The sequence below is a fragment of the Podarcis raffonei genome, chromosome 8 (genome assembly GCF_027172205.1).
Source record: "Podarcis raffonei isolate rPodRaf1 chromosome 8, rPodRaf1.pri, whole genome shotgun sequence".
NCBI lineage: Eukaryota > Metazoa > Chordata > Lepidosauria > Squamata > Lacertidae > Podarcis > Podarcis raffonei.
In genome coordinates, this window is record NC_070609.1 from 5,827,052 (window position 1) to 5,849,102 (window position 22,051).

The 22,051-nt window shown below is 47.4% G+C and overlaps 1 protein-coding gene across 5 annotated transcripts in view; it reads right to left on the reverse strand.

The window, feature by feature from the left end:
* MEIS3 (Meis homeobox 3) overlaps positions 1-22,051 on the reverse strand; it is an 87,967-nt gene that overhangs the window by 35,668 nt on the left and 30,248 nt on the right. For all 5 annotated transcript variants that reach the window (XM_053397764.1, XM_053397761.1, XM_053397765.1 and 2 more), the window contains 2 exons: positions 20,973-21,122; positions 6,791-6,902 (listed from right to left, as the gene is read on the reverse strand). In XM_053397764.1, coding sequence (XP_053253739.1) covers positions 6,791-6,902; positions 20,973-21,122 — 262 coding nt within the window. The remainder of the gene's footprint in view (positions 1-6,790; positions 6,903-20,972; positions 21,123-22,051) is intronic.

The following is a 22,051-nucleotide window of genomic DNA, read 5'->3' on the forward strand; positions in this document are numbered from 1 at the left end:
TTAAACCACTGAGCCTAGGGCTTGCTGATCAGAAGGTTGGTGGTTTGAATCCCTACAACGGGGGGAGGGTTCGGTAGCTCAGTCCCTGCTCCTGCCAACCTAGCAGTTCAAAAGCACGTCAAAGTGCAAGTAGATAAATAGGTACCGCTCCGGCGGGAAGGTAAACGGTGTTTCCGTGCGCTGCTCTGGTTCGCCAGAAGCGGCTTAGTCATGCTGACCACATGACCTGGAAGCTGTACGCCGGCTCCCTCGGCCAGTAAAGCGAGATGAGCGCCGCAACCCCAGAGTCGTCCATGACTGGACCTAACGGTCAGAGGTCCCTTTACCTTTTTATGCATTCCTTAAAATAATAGCATTTGTATAATTATTTTGAATTGGATGTTACATAGATGTTATGTTGTGAAATTGGTCTTGCATGCTGCAGTTTTCTGGCGAAAGGTGGCATATTATTATTATTATTATTATTATTATTATTATTATTATTAACCCCATTGCTACTTAAGCTGGGGCTGGTGTTTGTGTGTGGCTTTTGTTGCATGCATCTGTCCCCCTGCAACGTCCCATGTGCAGCCAGGGAAGCCGATTGAACCAGAGAAGGAATGGAATGTCGGGCAAAAATGTCGGCTGATCAAGCTGCTGGTGGGCAGCAAGAAAAACCACCCTCGCTGTTGCATTTCGCTTTGCAAAAAGCAAGCTTCCCCTCCCCTTCCCATTTAGGCGCCGACCCCTTGACCCTTGGAACGTCACTATTCAGCTTGGAATGAGAGGAGAGGTCACACACACACACACACAGAGGGCCGGCTATTTTCTGTTCCTGCCCTGAGTAACCAGGCCTGTCTCTGGAGGCCAGCAGACAGGTTTATGGATGTCCGGTCGGACAAAGAGAATACGGGGCTGTCTCCAACCAAGCTGTGCTCAAAGTAGACCCATTGCAATGAATGGCCCAAGCTCAGACTTGTTCATTTCAGTGGGTCTGCTCTGGGCAGGACTAGCACTAATGCTTAGTGGTTAGAAGAGCAGGGTGGGGAACTGAGTCAAAAAAGGGGGTGGCTTTCAGCTGGTGATGGTCTCAATGGGCGGTGCCTTCAAAGTTAGTCTAGGCCAGGGGTCTGCAACCTTTAAGACAAAAAGAGCCACTTGGACCCGTTTCCGAAGGAAAAAAAGACTGGGAGCCACAAAACTCGTCATTATAAAAATAACTTTTTTGTCACTTTTTAAAATTATTTCTTTGTTTGACCCCTCAGAATTACTCCTCCTCATAGAAATAAACGTTAAATTAACAAGTTACCTTTTTGTGTGTGTGTGTTCTTCACTCCCCTTCAAAAGAGTGACCAGCGTACATGCCCCCTTTCAATGCAGTGACCAGCGTACATGCCCCTTACAATGTAGCGGGCAGGCGGGTGGGAAGGTGACGTCGGGACGGTGCGTGACTAACGCACGCACCCCCCATGCGACGTCACAGCCAGTACAGCGCCTGCCACAGTGGGGCCCAATGCGCCTCCTCCCCTCGCTAGTATCCGCCCCGGAGCCGCGGCAAAGATGTAAAAGAGCCACATGCGGCTCCGGAGCCGCGGGTTGCAGACCCCTGGTCTAGGCTAACCCCCACCCACACTTAGGAAGTCCCTGCCAATTGATCTCAAGCAGGAACCTTCACCGAAACCTTCCTAGCACCTGCTAGATAGGCAAGCCTATCTAGGTACGATGAATGTGGATGGGTGTTTTAATCTGGGTTTAAAAATTAAAAATTAAATGGTTGTTTTGAACTTTTCCTGCCTGGAAGAACTGATGTAGCCGGCTTGTGCCACAGAAGGAGAGAGGTTGAGTAGAGTAGGGGTCAGCAAACTTTTTCAGCAGGGGGCCGGTCCACTGTCGCTCAGACCTCGTGGGGGGCCGGACTATATTTTGGGGGGAGAATGAACAAATTCCTATGCCCCCCAAATAACCCAGAGATGCATTTTAAATAAAAGGACACATTCTACTCATGTAAAAACACCAGGCAGGCCCCACAAATAACCCAGAGACACATTTGAAATAAAAGGACACATTCTACTCATGTAAAAACACGCCGATTCCTGGACTATCCGCAGGCCAGATTGAGAAGGTGATTGGGCCACATCTGGCCCCTGGGCCTTAGTTTGCCTACCCATGGGGTAGAGCTTATTTCACATTCACCATCACCCTATTTGCTCCCAAGCTCTCCAAGCAGTCAAAGGAAGCCAAACTCTCTAGGCCAGAAGCATCTCAAAAACTGGTCCAGCCAATTTCACCACTCCTTGCTGATTTGCAAGGGATTAGCAACTGGGCTGATGACTAACTTTCCTGAAGGGCACTGTGCGAAAGGGAGGGAGGGGGTAGCGGACAAAAATGTTAACTCTTTGTCCCTTAAAAGCCCTGCATGCCAGGCCTTCTAACACTCCTCTTTTACCAGCAGGCAAGGACCAGGATGGAGGCAGTGTCCGTTCTGCCCGGACCCTGAGGTCCACCGCCGAGGGCCTTCTGCCGCTTCCCTTGCTGAGAGAAGCAAAGCTACAGGGAACCAGGCAGAGGGCCTTCTCGGTGGTGGCACCCGCCCTGTGGAACGCCCTCCCACCAGATGTCAAAGGGATAAACAACTACCAAACTTTTAGAAGACATCTGAAGGCAGCCCTGTTTAGGGAAGCTTTTCATGTTTAATAGGTTATTGTATTTTAATACTTTGTTGGAAGCCGCCCAGAGTGGCTGGGGATACCCAGCCAGATGGGCGGGGTATAAATAATAAATTATTATTATTATTATGATGAGACAGGCCATTTTGTGGGGAGGGGGCCGGGAAGTCAGTCCGCTAAATCTCCCTCCTTCTCCTAGGAGGCCTCGCTCACCCCATCGCCTCTAAAACATGGATGTTGATTTTCCCAGGGCAATCTACCCCTCCTCCCACTCTGGTCCTCCTCGTCTCCCCCTCGCCCGCTCCCCCCTTGCAACCCCCCCATTGGAGGCTGACTTCTGCGCTCTGCAAGGTCTGGGGAGGAGGAGGTTCCACGGGGCGGCTTGCAGCTCCGCCGCAGTGACTCCCAGGGCAACCCCCCAGCTTCGAGGGCTGCCAGCACCCCCCCTCCTCTTGCCTTTGCTTTCCCTTTCTTCAGTTGGATGCCCCCATTCTCAGGGTATTTGCTCAACAGATGGCGACTGCTGGAATGCAGAGGCCCGTGTGTGTGTGTGTGTGTGTAAACGCTCACACTCTAATTAGCATAACTGTGATCCCCGGCTTTCTGCAGAACACGCTCGCAGGTGTTGTAAGTGGGCTCCCGCCCTCTCTGCACATGCGTGGGGATTGCAAAACGCAGATGGGAGGCCAGGATCCATCTCCTTCCTGGCTTAGGGCACGGGGAGGGAAAGCATAACGTTGGTACACAGGGGTGCCTCTATGGCAACGCTCCAGAATATGGATGAGAGAGCACAACACAAGCCAGTTTGTATCCTTCCCCCAATAAAACAGCCCACCTTAGCACAGGTTTGACCATACAGTGGTATCTCGGGTTACATACGCTTCAGGTTACATACACTTCAGGTTACAGACTCCGCTAACCCAGAAATAGTACCTCGGGTTAAGAACTTTTCTTCAGGATGAGAACAGAAACTGTGCTCCAGCGGCAGCAGGCGGCCCCATTAGCTAAAGTGGTGCTTCAGGTTAAGAACAGTTTCAGGTTAAGAACGGACCTCCGGAACAAATTAAGTACTTAACCAGAGTGGGACGCGGGTGGCACTGTGGGTTAAACCACAGAGCCTAGGACTTGCTGATCAGAAGGTCGGCGGTTCGAATGCCCACGACGGGGTGAGCTTCCATTGCTCGGTCCCTGCTCCTGCCAACCTAGCAGTTCAAAAGCACGTCAAAGTGCAAGTAGATAAATGGGTGCCACTCCGGCGGGAAGGTAAACAGCGTTTCCGTGCGCTGCTCTGGTTCGCCAGAAGCGGCTTAGTCATGCTGGCCACATGACCCGGAAGCTGTACGCCGGCTCCCTCGGCCAATAAAGCGAGATGAGCGTCACAACCCCAGAGTCGGCCACGACTGGACCTAATGGTCAGGGGTCCCTTTACCTTTACCACTGTATTGACCATAATTTCTTGCAATGGAGAGATCTGGTTTCACACATTTTTGTTCATAAGCCTGTCCTGCTCTTACAGTTGCCTATGGGGTGGTTTGGTTTTTTTAAAAAAAAAATCAGCGTGAAAATTCATCCTTAAATACTTCTTTTCATTTACTTATTCAAATACTTGCTCTATCGCAAAATGAGCGTTTCTGAACACACCTCATCTGAAGGCATGCCCTTTGAAATCCGTTTTATTCTAAATGAGACATTTCTTTCGTCCGAGAATCACACATCGCAAAATTCAAAGGACTGTCGAATCCAAAGAATAATTGCGTCCCGATCAAATACATTGGCCGATAAGATACAGATTACATCGTTCAGTTCACAGAACTCAAATTCCTGAAGCGCTGCTGATAATTTCTGCGCTAGGTTTGGATGGCCTTGGCTCCAGGAGCAAACTCTGGAAATCTTTGGGAGTCTGGCACCCTGAGCGAGGCCAACATTTGCTGCCCACAAATGGATCTTCTCAATCACGGATCTTCTCAATTTTGAACCCTGTTGGCTCAGTGCCCTGTGCAGGGGAACCAACCACAGCGCTCTAAATCCAGCACTGCTTGGCACAATTTAAGGGTATGCAGGTAAGCTGGGGTATGTTAGGAACCCAAAGGTATACCCCCCACCTTGTCTCTGGTAGAGACCACTATGCCAAGCCTAGTTTCTCTTATGTGCCCTATCTTCTCATTTTCCGAGAGCCTTTGATCCTACAACTGGGGTCCCCAAAAGAAGTGCAAGTAACTGGATGTGCTCACATTTCCCGCTTTGCTCCGCCTTCCTCTCCAACCTTTACTGACTTTCCCACATAATACATTGCTTAAATTGAGATGGAAAACTCTGTAAGGACCTCTTTGCTCTGCAAGCAGCTGCATACATTGTAGAAAAACAAGACAAGTACGTCCCTTTATTCTAGACTCGACTGGCCCCCCTCGCTTCATCATAACCAGCATCGTAGTCCCAGAAGCATCTCATCGCTGGGTGAAAGTTTGCAGTTGCAATGTACAAATTACCGTATTTTTTGCTCTATAAGACTCACTTTTTCCATCCTAAAAAGTAAGGGGACGTGTGTGCGTCTTATGGAGCGAATGCAGGCTGTGCGGCTATCCCAGGAGCCAGAACAGCAAGAGGGATCGCTGCTTTCGCTTCTTGTTGTTCTGGCTTCTGAGATTCAGAATATTTTTTTTCTTGTTTTCCTCCTCCAAAAACTAGGTGTGTCTTATGGTCTGGTGCGTCTTATAGAGCGAAAAATACGGTACTCCAGTGTGTCATTGCTCTTGTGCTAAGGGATCACGATTTTACAGAGTTATAATCTTACGAGGGGGGCTCAGCCGAGCCACCATTTTCTTTGCCTCAGCCTCCGTCCCTCATTATTATTATTTTGCAAGACCCGTCTCATAAATTATGGTCTGACACAGAGGGCTGTGGCGTAGATGGCTGACTTAATACGAAAGCAGAAATTAGGAAGAGGAGCACTGTCTGCAAGCAAGTCTGCTGCGAAAAGCATTGCTGGCTACAGAGGTTTTGGAGAGATTAGGAGATTCAGGAAGCACTGCCCTCACTCAGCGCTGACTTTGCTTGCCTTCGGTTAAGTCCTTCTGCAGTACCACTCTTCCCAGACTGAAGGCAAATGAATTAAGCTGCATCTGATGAGAGTTATAGTCCAAAACATCTGGAAGACCCCGGAACTCAGTTTCTGAACTTTCGTTGCCATGTAACAATAGTTTATTGTCAGGTTACCTGGTTCATTGTTGGTACAGTGGTACCTCGGTTTTCGAACATCTCCGTTGACGAACATTTCGGTTTTCGAATGCTGTAAACCCAGAAGTAAATGCTTCGGTTTTCGAACTTGCCTCGGAAGTCAAACATACCACACACCTTCCGTATTGAGTTTTCCATATTCAGTTTCTGTATTGAGGCTTCCATACTGAGTTTTTGGTTTTTGAACGTTTCAGAACTCGAATGGTCTTCCAGAATGGATTATGTTTGAAAACCAAGGTACCACTGTATTTTGTTATACGTGGACCACTGCTAGTTATTTTTCTTGAGCTTCCCTATTTCGTTGGCCCGTGTCAAATATTTTTATTTGAGGTGGATGTCTTTTCTTTTTCTACAATTGTTCCCTTAAATTCTTTCTTCGCTGTATTAGTGCTGTTGGTCAAAGACATCACATTTCACACCTTCTTTAGATCCTTAAGGTAAAGGTAAAGGGAACCCTGACCATTAGGTCCAGTCGTGGCCGACTCTGGGGTTGCGGCGCTCATCTCGTTTTATTGGCCGAGGGAGCCGGCGTACAGCTGGTCATGTGGCCAGCATGACTAAGCCGCTTCTGGCGAACCAGAGCAGCGCACGGAAAGACCGTTTACCTTCCCGCCAGAGTGGTACCTAGTTATCTACTTGCACTTTGACGTGCTTTGGAACTGCTAGGTTGGCAGGAGCAGGGACCAAACAACAGGAGCTCACTCCGTCGTGGGGATTCGAACCGCCAACCTTCCGATCGGCTAGTTCTAGGCTCTGTGGTTTAACCCACAGCACCGCCCACGTCCCTTTAGATCCTTAATTCCACCTAAAAGGCTCTCTCTGCAATGCTCTCCTTCCCTTGAGCCCACACAGAAAATCCAGGACCACGGAAGCAGAGCCTTTCTCCTCCCTCCAGCATCCGCTAAACCTACCTTGTTCGCTGGAGTTATCGCCACTCTGCGACGCGATCCCACCGCTGGAAGGTCCTGGTGTTCCCGAGTGCGTGGATCCCGTCTCATCGTGGTCCCGGATCCAAGAGTTGTTCTACAGGACAAGAGAGCACACATGGCAAGGTTAGCTGTGTGAGTGGGCACCAGGAGATCACCCAGATCCATGTTTTCCTTTCATCCCCAACCCAGGAAGAATGGTTATCAGCAGAAGGGTAGATGATAGATAGATGATAGATAGATAGATAGATAGATAGATAGATAGATGATAGATAGATTAGATAGATAGATAGATATAGATATAGATAGATAGATAGATAGATGATAGATAGATAGATGATAGATAGAGATAGATAGATAGATATAGATATAGATAGATGACAGATAGATAGATAGATGATAGATGATAGATGATAGATGATAGATAGATAGATGATAGATAGAGATAGATAGATAGATATAGATATAGATAGATGACAGATAGATAGATAGATGATAGATGATAGATGATAGATGATAGATGATAGATAGATAGATGATAGATAGAGATAGATAGATAGATAGATAGATATAGATATAGATAGATGATAGATGATAGATGATAGATGATAGATGATAGATGATAGATGATAGATGATAGATAGATAGATAGATAGATAGATGATAGATAGATGATAGATAGATAGTTATAGATGATAGATAGATAGATAGATATAGATAGATATAGATAGATAGATGATAGATGATAGATGATAGATAGATAGATGATAGATAGATAGATAGATAGATAGATAGATAGATATAGATAGATAGAGATAGATAGATGATAGATAGATAGTTGATAGATAGATAGGTGATTGATAGATAGATAGATGATAGATAGATAGATAGATAGATGATAGCTAGATAGATGATAGATAGATAGATGATAGATAGATAGATGATAGATAGATAGATGATAGATAGATAGATAGATAGATATAGATAGATAGATGATAGATAGAGATAGATAGATGATAGATAGATAGATGATAGATAGATAGATAGATGATAGATAGATAGATAGATAGATAGATAGATGATAGATAGAACCCTTCATCTGTCACCTGCAAGACAATTCTTATTCCTTGGGCGTTCCGTGAATGGCTTGGAAGAGAAGCTTTGCAAAATCTGAGCCGGTCCTTGAAAGTCCTCAGCTGTCCCAAAGGCCATGCAACCAGAGTCAAATCGATATTGTATTCTTAATTAAACTAATTAGCTAACTAAATCGCCTTCCCCACCCATACCTCAAGGCAAGGTACAAAATGCAATGAGCGTGGCGTGGAAAACCAGTTAAACACAACACAGAAAATAAGAGCAGATGAATGTAAAGGCCGTACAAAATAGATGCCTGTGGCAGAGACCCAGCTAGGAAAACTTAGGTGGCCCATGTAAACCAATTCGAACACCCTGCAATTAATTCTTTATTGACCTTGAAGCATCCCTCATCCCTGAGCATATGACAAGGAGGAGAAAAATAGTTCTCTGGGAAAGTTTCTGTCTCTCCACCACCCCTGTTCCCCAGTCACTTTGGGTGCTCAGTATGGAAAGTTAGCCATGTGCCCCCCCCGTTATGGGAACTGTAGTCCAACAATGATTTGGAAGGCACCAAACTGCCTGCCCCCAATCTGCCCCCCTCAAAAATCCCTCAATATCCCTGCAAGGTAAAGGTAAAGGGACCCCTGACCATTAGGTCCAGTTGTGGCCGACTCTGGGGTTGCGGCGCTCATCTCGCTTTACTGGCCGAGGGAGCCGGCGTACAGCTTCCAGGCCATGTGGCCAGCATGACTAAGTTGCTTCTGGCGAACCAGAGCAGTGCACGGAAATGCCATTTACCTTCCTGCTGGAGTGGTACCTATTTATCTACTTGCATTTTGACGTGCTTTCGAACTGCTAGGTTGGCAGGAGCAGGGACCGAGCAACGGGAGCTCACCCCGTCGCGGGGATTCGAACTGCCAACCTTCTGATCGGCAAGTCCTAGGTTCTGTGGTTTAACCCACAGCGCCACCCACGTCCTGTCCCTGCAGAGTAGGCGGGTATTATTGGTATCCCTAGTGTGTTTGTAAACAGGGACAATCAGTAGGCAAATTCTTCCCCACCCTGACCCTGCGCAGACAGGAGACACGAACGGACAAAATACAGCTCGGTTGGTTAGAGTCTGGTGCTGATAACGCCAAGGTTGCAAGTTCGATCCTCGTAAGGGACAGCTGCGTGTTCCTGCATTGCAGCGGGTTAGACTAGATGATCCTTCCAACGCTACGATTCTACGAAATTTGTTTTTCCTGGCAAGGGTGGCAGCTTCGCCGGTTTGACTTCCGCCTGTCCAGAGGCTGCTGGCGGCTCAGGGAATCCCTGCCATGGGGCAATTCCCTTATCCGCAGCTCCCAGTTCCTTCTCCCATGCAAGCCTTCCCCCCCCCCCATAAATCCTTTAAGGAGGAGGCCAGGATTTAGCAGGGATTTCCACAATGCCTCCGCTGGGGCTGTAATTATTTTGACCCCCCCTCCCCTTCCCTTGCCCAATTGAAGAGAGTTCAAAGGGGGACACCGGGCCTCTCGCGCAGCTACCGAAGGGGCTCGGATTGCAGCCCCCCGACTTGCCGGGGGACTAAAACAAAGCCCCGGGCCCCCCGCGCCCCCGCCCCGCCTTCTCATGCCCTCCCTGATTAACCTGGCAGAGCTGATCACAGGAGCCCCACAAGCAAGAGGCCTAAGGGGTTCAAGGGGTTAAGGAGCTGCGGATTTTGAAAGCGAACCTAACACTTGTAGACCACAATAAACGGGAAGGGAGGGGTCAGGGGGTCGCTGTTTCAAACTCTAGGAAGCGAAGGTAGCAACACTAGCGGTTAATTAAGTGCAGGCCCAGCAGCTTTTGCCCAAAGCGGATTTCACGAGAGCCGCTTAAGAGTCAAGTCCAGGGCTGAGATTTGGCTCCCCATCTTAAGGACGGAGGCTTAAGCATGTTATAAAGGGGGTGGGATTTGAATTTTCAACAATTATTATTTGGGATATTAACATTCCCCCACCTGCCCAATCGTGGAACTGACGGCCGCAGCAAAAGCAACTACCTTTATTTTTTTTTATTTACAGTGGTACCTCAGGTTACATACGCTTCAGGTTACAGACTCCACTAACCCAGAAATAGTGCTTCAGGTTAAGAACTTTGCTTCAGGATGAGAACAGAAATCGTGCTCTAGCGACGCGGCAGCAGCGGGAGGCCCCATTAGCTAAAGTGGTGCTTCAGGTTAAGAACAGTTTCAGGTTAAGAACGGACCCTCCGGAACGAATTAAGTACTTAACCCGAGGTACCACTGTATTAAAAATCACACTTTCATACAAGAAGAGAACACACAGTGCTGCAATAAGAATGTCAAACGAAGAATCTCAGGTTTTGAAAGGAGCAAAAAGGGTTTTCTTGTGTGTGTGTGTGTGTGTGTGTGTGTGTGTGTGTTTCTTTGTGGCTGATTAGCTGCTCTCCCTGTGCAAAGGTCAGAGGGGGCAGGGTTTCTGTTGAGGCAGGTGATTAGCTGTGGGAGGAGCTTATCAGAGCTTGCAGGGCAGCGGCGCACACCTAGAGGCGCACACAGTTTGATCCATCTTTTAGATTTAGGGGAGCTAGTCTCAAACATTTGTTGAGGGAGACCTAGGTTTTTTGAGGTGGGGAGTTATTTGTCCTGTCTTCACGCTTTTTATGATGGAGGACCGCTGTAGTCACCCCCAACGACACATTCTCAAGATGGAGGGTGAGGGAACAGCTGCAGTCGCCTGTAGTTCCTGCGCAATGTTTGCCATCTTGCCAAAGGTTGCAGGCAGCTTTACCTGCAGCAATTGCATGTTGATTGCCCTCTTAGAAGACAAAGTCCAGCAACTGGAGGAACGTGTAGCTACGCTCCAAAGAATTAGAGAGCTGGAGCTCTTCTTGGAAGCAACAGAGCACACCGTCTCCACCAAGGAGGAGACAGGGGACTCCCCTGAGAAGGAGGCTAGTTCACCAACACAGGAGCCAGATATATGGAGAAACGTGACTCAAAGAAGTAGGAGGCCCAGGGTTCGCTCTGATTGTTTAGAAATACACAATCGCTTTGAGGTCCTCTCCCCTAGCATGGAAGACGAAGAGCAGACTCCATTTGAGGATCTCTCCCTCATTACAGTCAATCAGGTATATGAAGACGAGCAGCAAAGTCAGTCCTCAGGGAATGTGCAGGCGACCTTGGAACGGACAGCTCACGGAAGAACCCCGACCAGACCTAAGAGGAGGCGTGTAGTGGTGATAGGGGATTCCCTACTGAGGGGAACAGAAGCAGTGATCTGTGGGCCTGACAAGATGTCTCGGGAAGTGTGCTGTCTCCCCGGGGCGAAGATCCAAGACGTAACTGAACGACTGCAAGGAATCATAAAACCCACTGACAAATACCCCTTCCTCTTGGTTCATGTGGGAACCAATGACACTGCAAGCAATAGCCTCCAGAAGATCAAAAGAGACTACGAGGCTCTGGGCAGGAAATTGAAGCAATTAAATGCACAAATTGTCATCTCATCTGTCCTCCCAGTTGAACGACATGGCCCAGGGAGAGAGGGAAAAATAGTGGAAGTGAACAGCTGGCTTCGCAAATGGTGTAAACAGGAACGGTTTGGATTCTTAGATCACGGACTGCAGTTTCTTGAAGATGGACTTCTGGCAAGCGATGGGCTGCACCTCACAACGGTTGGGAGGAATGTTTTTGCCAAAAATCTCAGAAACCTCATCAGGAGGGCTTTAAACTGACTAATGTGGGGGAGGGAGACAGTGCTCCTGAAGGTAGGAGTCTATCAATTGATGAAGATGATCATCCAAATGTCATAGACAAAATGGAGCAAACACCATGCAGACCTAGTGGTGGGAGGAAAAAATCCTTAAATAAGAGACACGGGGGAATGATTAATGGACTTCAGTGTCTGTACACTAATGCACAAAGCATGGGAAATAAACAAGATGAGCTTGAGCTCTTGGTACAGCAAACTAAATATGACATAATAGGCATCACTGAAACCTGGTGGGATAAGTCCCACGATTGGAATGTAATAATGGAGGGATACAATCTATTTCAGAGAAACAGACCAGACAAGAAAGGAGGAGGAGTGGCGTTATATGTCAGGGATGTGTATACCTGTGAAGAGATCCAAGATTTAGAACCTCAAAGCCAAAGTGAGAGCATTTGGGTCAAAATTAAGGGAGAGAAGAATAACAGTGACCTCATTGTGGGAGTTTACTATAGATCCCCAAGCCAAACGGAGGACATAGATGATGCCTTCCTGGAACAGATGGCCAAGCATGCAAAAGGAAGGGAGATAGTAGTAATGGGGGACTTCGATTACCCGGATATTTGTTGGATGTCAAACTCAGCCAAGAGCATAAGGTCAAACAGATTCCTCACTGGCCTTGCAGACAACTTCATTGTCCAGAAAGTGGGAGAAGCAACAAGAGGAACAGCCATTTTAGATCTGGTCCTAACCAATGTTGATGACCTGGTTAGTGGGGTAGAAGTGGAAGGATCATTAGGCGCGAGTGATCATGCTCTTCTGAAGTTTACTATACAGCGGAAAGGAGCAGCCAAGCATACTAGGACTCAATTTCTTGACTTTAAGAAAGCCGACTTCATAAAACTTAGGGAAGTGCTGGGTGAGATCCCATGGACAGTAATACTAAAAGGAAAGGGAGTTCATGATGGCTGGGAGTTTGTTAAGAGGGAGATAGTAAAAGCACAACTTCAGGCAATACCAATGAGACGGAAACATGGAAGGTGCCTAAAGAAGCCAGGGTGGCTATCTAAAGAACTTTTAACTGAGTTAAGATTAAAAAAGGATGTGTACAAAAAATGGAAAAGGGGGGAAACCACCAAAGAGGAATTCAAAAAAATAGCCAGCATGTGTAGACACAAAGTCAGAAAAGCTAAAGCATAGAATGAACTCAGGCTTGCTAGAGAGGTTAAAAGCAACAAAAAAGGCTTTTATGGGTATGTTCGTAGCAAAAGGAAGAACAAAGAAACAGTGGGGTCACTCAGAGGAGAAGAGGGTGAAATGCAAACAGGGGACATAGAAAGGGCTGAACTCTTCAATGCCTTCTTTGCCTCAGTCTTCTCCGATAAAGAAAACAATGCCCGACCTGAAGAATTTGGAGCAAATGATTCAGCAGAGGAAACACAGCCCAGAATAACTAAGGAGATAGTACAAGAATACTTGGCTAGTTTAGATGTATTCAAGTCTCCAGGGCCAGATGAACTGCATCCAAGAGTATTAAAAGAACTGGCAGATGTGATCTCAGAACCACTGGCAGTCATCTTTGAGAATTCCTGGAGAACAGGCGAAGTCCCGGCAGACTGGAGGAGGGCAAATGTTGTCCCTATTTTCAAAAAGGGGAAAAGAGAGGACCCAAATAATTACCGCCCAGTCAGTCTGACATCAATACCAGGGAAGATTCTGGAGCAGATCATTAAGCAAACAGTCTGTGAGCACCTAGAAAGGAATGCTGTGATCACCAATAGTCAGCATGGATTTCTGAAAAATAAGTCATGTCAGACTAACCTGATCTCGTTTTTTGACAGAATTACAAGCCTGGTAGATGAAGGGAACGCAGTGGATGTAGCCTACCTTGATTTCAGCAAGGCATTTGACAAGGTGCCCCATGATTTTCTTGTAAAGAAGCTGGTAAAATGCGGTCTTGACTATGCTACCACTCAGTGGATTTGTAACTGGCTGACTGACCGAACCCAAAGGGTGCTCATCAATGGTTCCTCTTCATCCTGGAGAAGAGTGACTAGTGGGGTGCCACAGGGTTCTGTCTTGGGCCCGGTCTTATTCAACATCTTTATCAACAACTTGGATGATGGACTCAAGGGCATCCTGATCAAATTTGCAGATGACACCAAACTGGGAGGGGTGGCTAACACCCCAGAGGACAGGATCACACTTCAAAACGACCTTGACAGATTGGAGAACTGGGCCAAAACAAACAAGATGAATTTTAGCAGGGAGAAATGTAAAGTATTGCACTTGGGCAAAAAAATAATAATAATGAGAGGCACAAATACAAGATGGGTGACACCTGGCTTGAGAGCACTACATGTGAAAAGGATCTAGGAGTCTTGGTTGACCACAAACTTGACATGAGCCAACAGTGTGATGCGGCAGCTAAAAAAGCCAATGCAATTCTGGGCTGCATCAATAGGAGTATAGCATCTAGATCAAGGGAAGTAATAGTGCCACTGTATTCTGCTCTGGTCAGACCTCACCTGGAGTATACTGTGTCCAGTTCTGGGCGCCACAGTTCAAGAAGGACACTGACAAACTGGAACGTGTCCAGAGGAGGGCAACCAAAATGGTCAAAGGCCTGGAAACGATGCCTTATGAGGAACGGCTAAGGGAGCTGGGCATGTTTAGCCTGGAGAAGAGGAGGTTAAGGGGTGATATGATAGCCATGTTCAAATATATAAAAGGATGTCACATAGAGGAGGGAGAAAGGTTGTTTTCTGCTGCTCCAGAGAAGCGGACACGGAGCAATGGATCCAAACTGCAGGAAAGAAGATTCCACCTAAACATTAGGAAGAACTTCCTGACAGTAAGAGCTGTTTGACAGTGGAATTTGCTGCCAAGGAGTGTGGTGGAGTCTCCTTCTTTGGAGGTCTTTAAGCAGAGGCTTGACAACCATATGTCAGGAGTGCTCTGATGGTGTTTCCTGCTTGGCAGGGGGTTGGACTCGATGGCCCTTGTGGTCTCTTCCAACTCTATGATTCTATGATAATACTGTTTTTAGAAGGCATTAAAAAGGGGTAGGGGTGGCTCCTGCCAAACTTCTATTGGCAAGGAGTTCCACAGGGCAGGGCCTGCCCCAGTCAAGGCTTGGCCCTGGGTAAAAGCCAGACAAACATTACATGCCATGTAGGCCCACCCAAAGTGCACTTCTTACCTGCCCTTTATGCAGGTGAAAAAAAAAAAGCAGTATTAAAATTAGCCCTAGCAACTTACATTTGGGAGAACAGGGCGGGTCTAAATATAGACACCTTCAGTGTCAAAGGGTAAAAATGGGAAATTCAGATGACTTGTTTTTTAAAAAAAATAAGGGGGAGGTTAGGCACATATTGAAAGCCCTCGAATGCAATAGCTAATGCATTTTAAATTGCATTTTAACCTGTATTTTAAATTGTCCCTCCCCCCATTTTTCCCTATTATGTTTTTACTGTGATTTTATTGGTGTTAGCCGCCCTGAGCCCGGCTCTGGCTGGGGAGGGTGGGGTATAAATAAAATTTATTATTATTATTACCGTGGTACCTCGGGTTAAGTACTTAATTCGTTCCGGAGGTCCATACTTAACCTGAAACTGTTCTTAACCTGAAGCGCCACTTTAGCTAATGGGGCCTCCTGCTGCTCCTGCGCCGCCAGAGCACAATTTCTGTTCTCATCCTGAAGCAAAGTTCTTAACCTGAAGCGCTATTTCTGGGTTAGCAGAGTCTGTAACCTGAAGCGTATGTAACCTGAAGCGTAGGTAACCCGAGGTACCACTGTATTATTATTATTATTATTATTATTATTATTATTATTATTATTATTATTATTCAGAACCTCCATGTAGAGGCGCAGTGTACCTGCGATAAAGCGGGGCGTGGGGTGGAAAAACAGGGGCAGGCCACCAGGCCTCGCTTACAGGCCCCCTTAGGCAGTCGCTGGAGATGGGAGAAGCCTGGTCTCCATCCAAAACGGACTTTCTTTCCCCTTCATGTTCAGTGTGGAAGAGGAGATGAACGGCTAAGAAAGGGGTCGTTCCTCAGATGCCGGGCTGCAGATGTTGCTAGAATTAGCCTCCTCCTCCCCCCTCCGTCTCCTTGCGCCAACCCCCCCACAAAAATAAACCCCTCCACTCTGCGAAGCTTCCAGCCCGATAGCCCCAGGGCACATTAAAAATGCAAGGAAGTTGCTATAGGCAAATGAATGTGTTGACTGCATTAGCGGGGCTTGGGAAAAAATGAAAAAGTTGACGGAGCAGGGAGGGGAGAGATCAGGGGCAGTGCAAGAGGCGACCACGTCTCCTTCATTACCAGCTAACTGTCAGGGGTAATTATTTTCCAAATGTACGACCCTTTTCTTTCAAACTCATGAATGTTGCAAGGAGAGCTAGGTTCCCCCTTCCCCCCCTTCCCTTGCAGGGGAAGGGGCGAGAGTGGCCATACGGGCTGGGAGAGAAGGGGTTATATTTATTTTACACCATTATTAATCACTCCCCCCCCCCCAAATTAAGGTAGACCAAAAAGAGTGGATGTATGGAAGTGAGAGCTGGACCATAAAGAAGGCTGATCGCCGAAGAATGGATGCTTTTGAATTATGGTGCTGGAGGAGATTCTTGAGAGTCCCATGGACTGCAAGAAGATCAAACCTCTCCATTCTTAGGGAAATCAGCCCTGAGTGCTCACTGGAAGGACAGATCCTGAAGCTGAGGCTCCAAGACTTTGGCCACCTCATGAGAAGAGAAGACTCCCTGGAAAAGACCCTGATGTTGGGAAAGGTGGAGGGCACAAGGAGAAGGGGACGGCAGAGGACGAGATGGTGGGACAGTGTTCTCGAAGCTACCAGCATGAGTTTGACCAAACTGCGGGAGGCAGTGGAAGACAGGAGTGCCTGGCATGCTCTGGTCCAGGGGGTCACGAAGAGTCGGACACGACTAAATGACTAAACAACAACAGCAACAACAACAACAACAACAACAACAACAACAACAACAAAAAGAGCGGAAAGCGGCTTGAGAGATAAGCTTGATTTTGTAGGATGCAAACACACCATTCCTTTCTCCCTGCCCATCAAAGGGCTTTTTGAAGCAAGCAGAAGCCGGCTAAACCTGTTAGGAGACAGGACAGGGGGTGCGGGGTGCAGGGAGGGCTCCCAAAGTCAGCTATATTTCAAAATGCTTTATGTGAGACGTCGGGTAGCCTGAGGATATCCAAGTGTTATTTCTGCGCCTCCGTCTGCCTCGGCAAAAAGTATCGCCGCACGGCAAAACACGCACTTGCAGGCAAAAGGTTCGCACCCTCAAAAATCCAGCTAGGGCTGTGAACAGTCCCATTGTCCTAAACACTGGGGAGTCATCGGTGGTCTGTGGGCAAGATGGAGACCCTTGCCTAATTCAGTATGGCCTGATTTCAAGGGTCGTCTCTCTGCAAGTGGTCACTTCAGATCTGTGGCGAAAGTGAGATCTTCCCTAGTCCGGCAGCCTGTTGGGTGGAGATGAAAACAGGGAGGGCGTGGGCACCCCCCACATTTGCTTTGGCCCCGCCTATAAGAATAATGATTTTATTATTTATTTGCCTCTCATCTGACTAGGTTGCCCCAGCCACTCTAGGCAGCTTCCAGCAAAATATAAATAACACAACAGAACATCAAACCTTAAAAATTTCCCTAAACAGGGCTGCCTTCAGATGTCTTCTAAAAGTCAGATAGTTGTTTATTTCCTTGATGTGAGGGCGTTCCACAGGGCGGGCGCCACCACCGAGAAGGCCCTCTGTCTGGTTCCCTGTAACCTCACTTCTCGCAGGGAGGGAATCGCCAGAAGGCCCTCGGAGCTGGACCTCAGTGTCCAGGCTGAAAGATGGGGATGGAGACACTCCTTCAGGTATACAGTCAAATCTCAGTTGTTGAATGTAATCCGTTCCGGAAGACCGTTCGACAACCAAGGCGTGGCTTCTGATTGGTTGCAAGAGCTTCGGAATGTTCAGATTCTAAAAAACATTCAAAAACTGGAGCATTTACTTCTGGGTTTTCAGCGTTTGGGAGCCGAAATGTTCAAAAACAGAGCTGTTCAAGAACCGAGGTTTGACTGTACTGGGCCAAGGCCATTTAGGGCTTTCAAGATCAGCATCAAACTTTTAAGTTGTGCTCAGAAACATACTGGCAGTCAATGTAGATCATTTAGGACCGGTGTTATATGGTCCTGGCAGCTGCTCCCAGTCAACAATCTGGCCGCTATATTCTGGATTAGTTGTAGTTTCTTACAAAAGCAGAGTGATTATTAGGTAGCACTTGTAACAGACTGAAGCAGTAGATTGGGCATATATGCCAGGTCTCCCAGCAGAGAAAGCAGGTTAGGTAAGGATTGCCACACTTTCACGCACAAAATAGCAGGCCCCGTATAAGAGCAGGATTTAAGACTAGAAGGGACTGTTCTGAACTCAATATGTTTGGAAGAAACAGCTGTACAAGAAATATCTGCGGTTATCATTTCCTAAACTGAAGAGGGTGGGATCACATCATTGCAGCAGCAAATGTTATGCCCCCAATACAACAACTGGGTTCTGAAAAGTTGCCATTAACTCTCAGAAAGAAAAAGGGGAGCGCAGTCAGGCCAGACAAGATTTCTTATAACTCTTGCCCAGCATAAAGAAAGCTGACCCAAGCAAGTCGGTCAGAAATGGTAAGAAAACACAAGGTCACATGATGGATTACTTATTTATTAAAGTGATTGTTTCAACCTGCCCTTTTCAGGGATGGGAAGAACAGAATTCCAGCATGTCAAGAGAGCAGAGAAAACGACGAACACGGGCTTAAAATTTCATCACAAAAAGGTGGTGCAGCTAATGGTAATAAATAACTAATTATTGTTTCCACAGGAGAAAAAGAGCTATGTGCCACTGTAAAATAAAAAAGGAAATAAATGAAGTATGTAGCATTAAGCCAGATCACTATCCTCTTTAACTAGCACAACAACTCTAGCACCCCAAATTGCAATGTGAAATAACGATCTGGAAAATCCTGCTGTTACCCCAATTGCACATTGGCTATTGGGAAAATAGGAATTTGCTGTATTGCGAGTCTGACCATTGGTCCATGTAGCACATTATTGCCTACACTGGCTAGCGGTGGCTTTCCATGGTTCCAGATAAGGGTCCATCTTTTGGGATGTAATCCACTGGGAGCAGTCAAATACAGCATTCCTTGTCTTCCTAGAGTGGACATGCAAGGGGATGTTTGGTCCAGCCAGTTGAAACTTCCTGTTCCTCCTGGACTGGAGCATCCTTCCTTTTGCATGTGATAGAAAGTGGGCGTGACCTAACCTGTCCAGGTAACAAATGGACGAGTCATGCAGCACACCTCTCTCTTTTTTACTTCCTTCTTCGTTTGACTAGCTTCTAGCTAGGACTGCTCTGCTAGCTCTCAGCTAGCAGAAGTTCTGGGATTATCCCCCAATATGGGGTAGATCAACATGTACATATTTGTAACTAAGTCTGCCTTCAGGGATCCAACTGTGAACTGATGTAAGTAAACTTCTTTTATTGACTTTGAATAAGATTGTGGCGTCTTTATTCTTTTAAGAGAGATTCAAGGGAACTTACCAGGAACATACAATACAATCTGAGACAGGTAATGTGAGAGGCTTACACAAGCCTGCAACCAGCTATCTGCTGTGCGTGTAAAAAGGGGAATGTAAACTCTGCTAAGTAAAGGAACTTGCTAGCATGTGCTGGTCCCGTGGGCTAACCGTGAGGCAAGGTCTGAGTCCAGTTCGAGGTCGAGGTTGCAGTATGGAGGCAGTCCGTCAAAGCTGAAGCTGGGTCCAAGGCAGGGAGTCGGGTGAGGTCAGGAGCTTCGGCAGGACAGGATGCAGGCAGAAACCGGCTGTGATGGCTTGGGAATCTGATTCAGAGGCTGAACCGGAGGAATCCCAGCCTGCACAGGAGTCCCCGCCTCCAGGGCCGGCTGAGCCAGGGCAGGGGCTTGAACCTGAAGGGCCCTCACCTGTGCCGGATCCTCAGGAGCAGACACCAGCTGAATCCACTCTAGCTCCAGAGGTGATTGAGGACCCATTGCCTGCAAGTGCTCCTCTCCCAGCCCTATCAGGGGAAGGTGAGGCGGCCTCTGTGTCCAGTAACCCTCCAGCCTCTCCTGAGCTGCAGAGGCACAGGGCAGAGAGGCGGGGGGAACTAAGTTCTCTCAGAGGAGTGCTCGCCTTAAGGTCAGGAGAGGCGAGTCACCTGTGGGCCGGGACTGCCCTAGGCCCCAGAGGAGATAAAGGCCAGTCAGCCCAGTCCCAGGTTGTGGGAGCAACGTCGTTGGAAACCTGTTTCTGCCAGCACCCAGACCCGTTTTTCTGGAGTTCCCGACCATGCCCGGCTTCTTGCTTTGGACCCCGCTTCGCCCTTGGTGTACAGACTCTAGACCCTCGACCCAGGACCGGACTCTGACCACGCCTCACGGTAACCCCCCCCCCAGGACCAGCACACTGGCTACCAACAATGTTGCTCCCGCAACTTGGGACTGGGGCTGGCTGGCTTTTATCTGCCCTGAGGCATAGGCGGCCCCAGTCCACAGGTGACTCGCCTCTCCTGGCCTGGAGGCGAGCACTCCTCCTGCGGGAACTTAGCTCCCTCCGCCTCTCTGCCCTGAGCCTCTGCAGCCCAGAAGAGGCTGGAGGGTTACCGGACCCAGAGGCAACCTCATCTTCCCCTGACGGGGCTGAGAGTGGAGCACCTGCTGGCAATGGGTCCTCCATCACCTCAGGAGCCAGAGCAGACTCAGCTGGTGCCTGCACCTGAGGATCCAGCACAGGTGAGGACCCTTCAGGCTCAAGCCCCAGCCCTGGCTCAGCTGGTTCTGGAGGCGGGGAATCCTGTGCAGGCTGGGATTCCTCAGGTTCAGCATCCGAGTCCGAATCCCAGGCCATCACATAGCACAAGTTAGAAGGATATTAATAATCAATATATCTTCTCTTGTCACCCTGAACATTCTCACACCTCTCAGTCCCACCTGAAGATGCTAGAGATTGAACCTTCAGCACTTTTAACCCCTGAGCTATTGCAGGTAAGCATCCCAAACTCACAAATGATGCTTTGCATCAAGGTAGAGTTGTGCATGGAAATGGCACTGGGAGATCCTCACATCACTCCACTTTTCCTATAAAATATTTTGCAATATAGTTGACTTTGCATTATAGTTGATGCCGCTGATCACAAGCACAACATTCAGACACGCACATTTGCAAATTTCCGGGTCGGCAGAAAACTCCTTGAAAACGTGCCTCCTTTTTCTTAAAATCTATTTTTGATTGCAGCAGGTAAACGGTTCGGCTGCAGCCAGGGCTTGCTACCCTGCTCCTGCCCCGCAGGTGTCCTACCTGATCAGAGAGGCTGGCGCAGGAGCCGCCAAAATCTTCAAGGTCGGATTTCGAGCCCCCGTCTCTGTCGTCGATGACCAAGTCAATGGGCATCTTCCCCTTGAGGCAAGTGATGTAGCGGTGGCAGAAATTGTCACAGAGGTCATGTACCTGCCAAAAAGAAAGAAAAAAAGTGAAAATGGAAGAATAGCCAGGAGTGGCTGGTTTAAAAGCCAGGGATTTCCAGCTGGCAAGTATTCTACCTGAACATTCAGGAGTTCTGGAAGCAACCAAGAACTCAGGGAAGGGAGGGGCAAGATATGGACTTTTTCCTTTCTAATGATGGCATAACAGATAAGATCCTTTCCTGCATCAGTAACTGGTTCAAGAGCAGGAAGCAGAGGGTATATTTACCGTATTTTTTGCTCTATAAGACTCACTTTTTCCCTCCTAAAAAGTAAGGGGAAATGTGTGTGTGTCTTATGGAGCGAATGCAGGCTGCGCAGCTATCCCAGAAGCCAGAACAGCAAGAGGGATTAATGCTTTCGCTGCGCAGTGATCCCTCTTGCTGTTCTGGCTTCTGAGATTCAGAATATTTTTTTTCTTGTTTTCCTCCTCCAAAAACTAGGTGCGTCTTGTGGTCTGGTGCGTCTTATAGAGCGAAAAATACGGTATATGCCCAGGATTTCCCTGCCCCATAAGAAAAGCCCCCATTTTACATGTTTTTGAGTCCTCTGATTTTCTGTTTTATTCATTTTCTGTGCTTTTATATTGCTGTTTTATCAGGCTCCGTTTTGGTTCCTGTTTATGTATGTGTGGGTTTTGTAAAGTTCAGTCTTATTATTTCATTATCATTCCATTTGCTTTAACAGTATAGTGTATACTCTATAGTATACTTTATAGTATAGTGTATACTCTATAGTATAGTGTATAGTATAGTGTATAACAGTATACTCTATAGTATAGTGTATTTTAAAATGGGGTTTCAAAGTTTTTAGGGGGTTTTGAATGTTTTATGTAGTTTTTCAATTTCATTGTTCTGCATGGGACAATGACAATAAAGATATCGTATATTATATATCGCATATATCGTATATTTG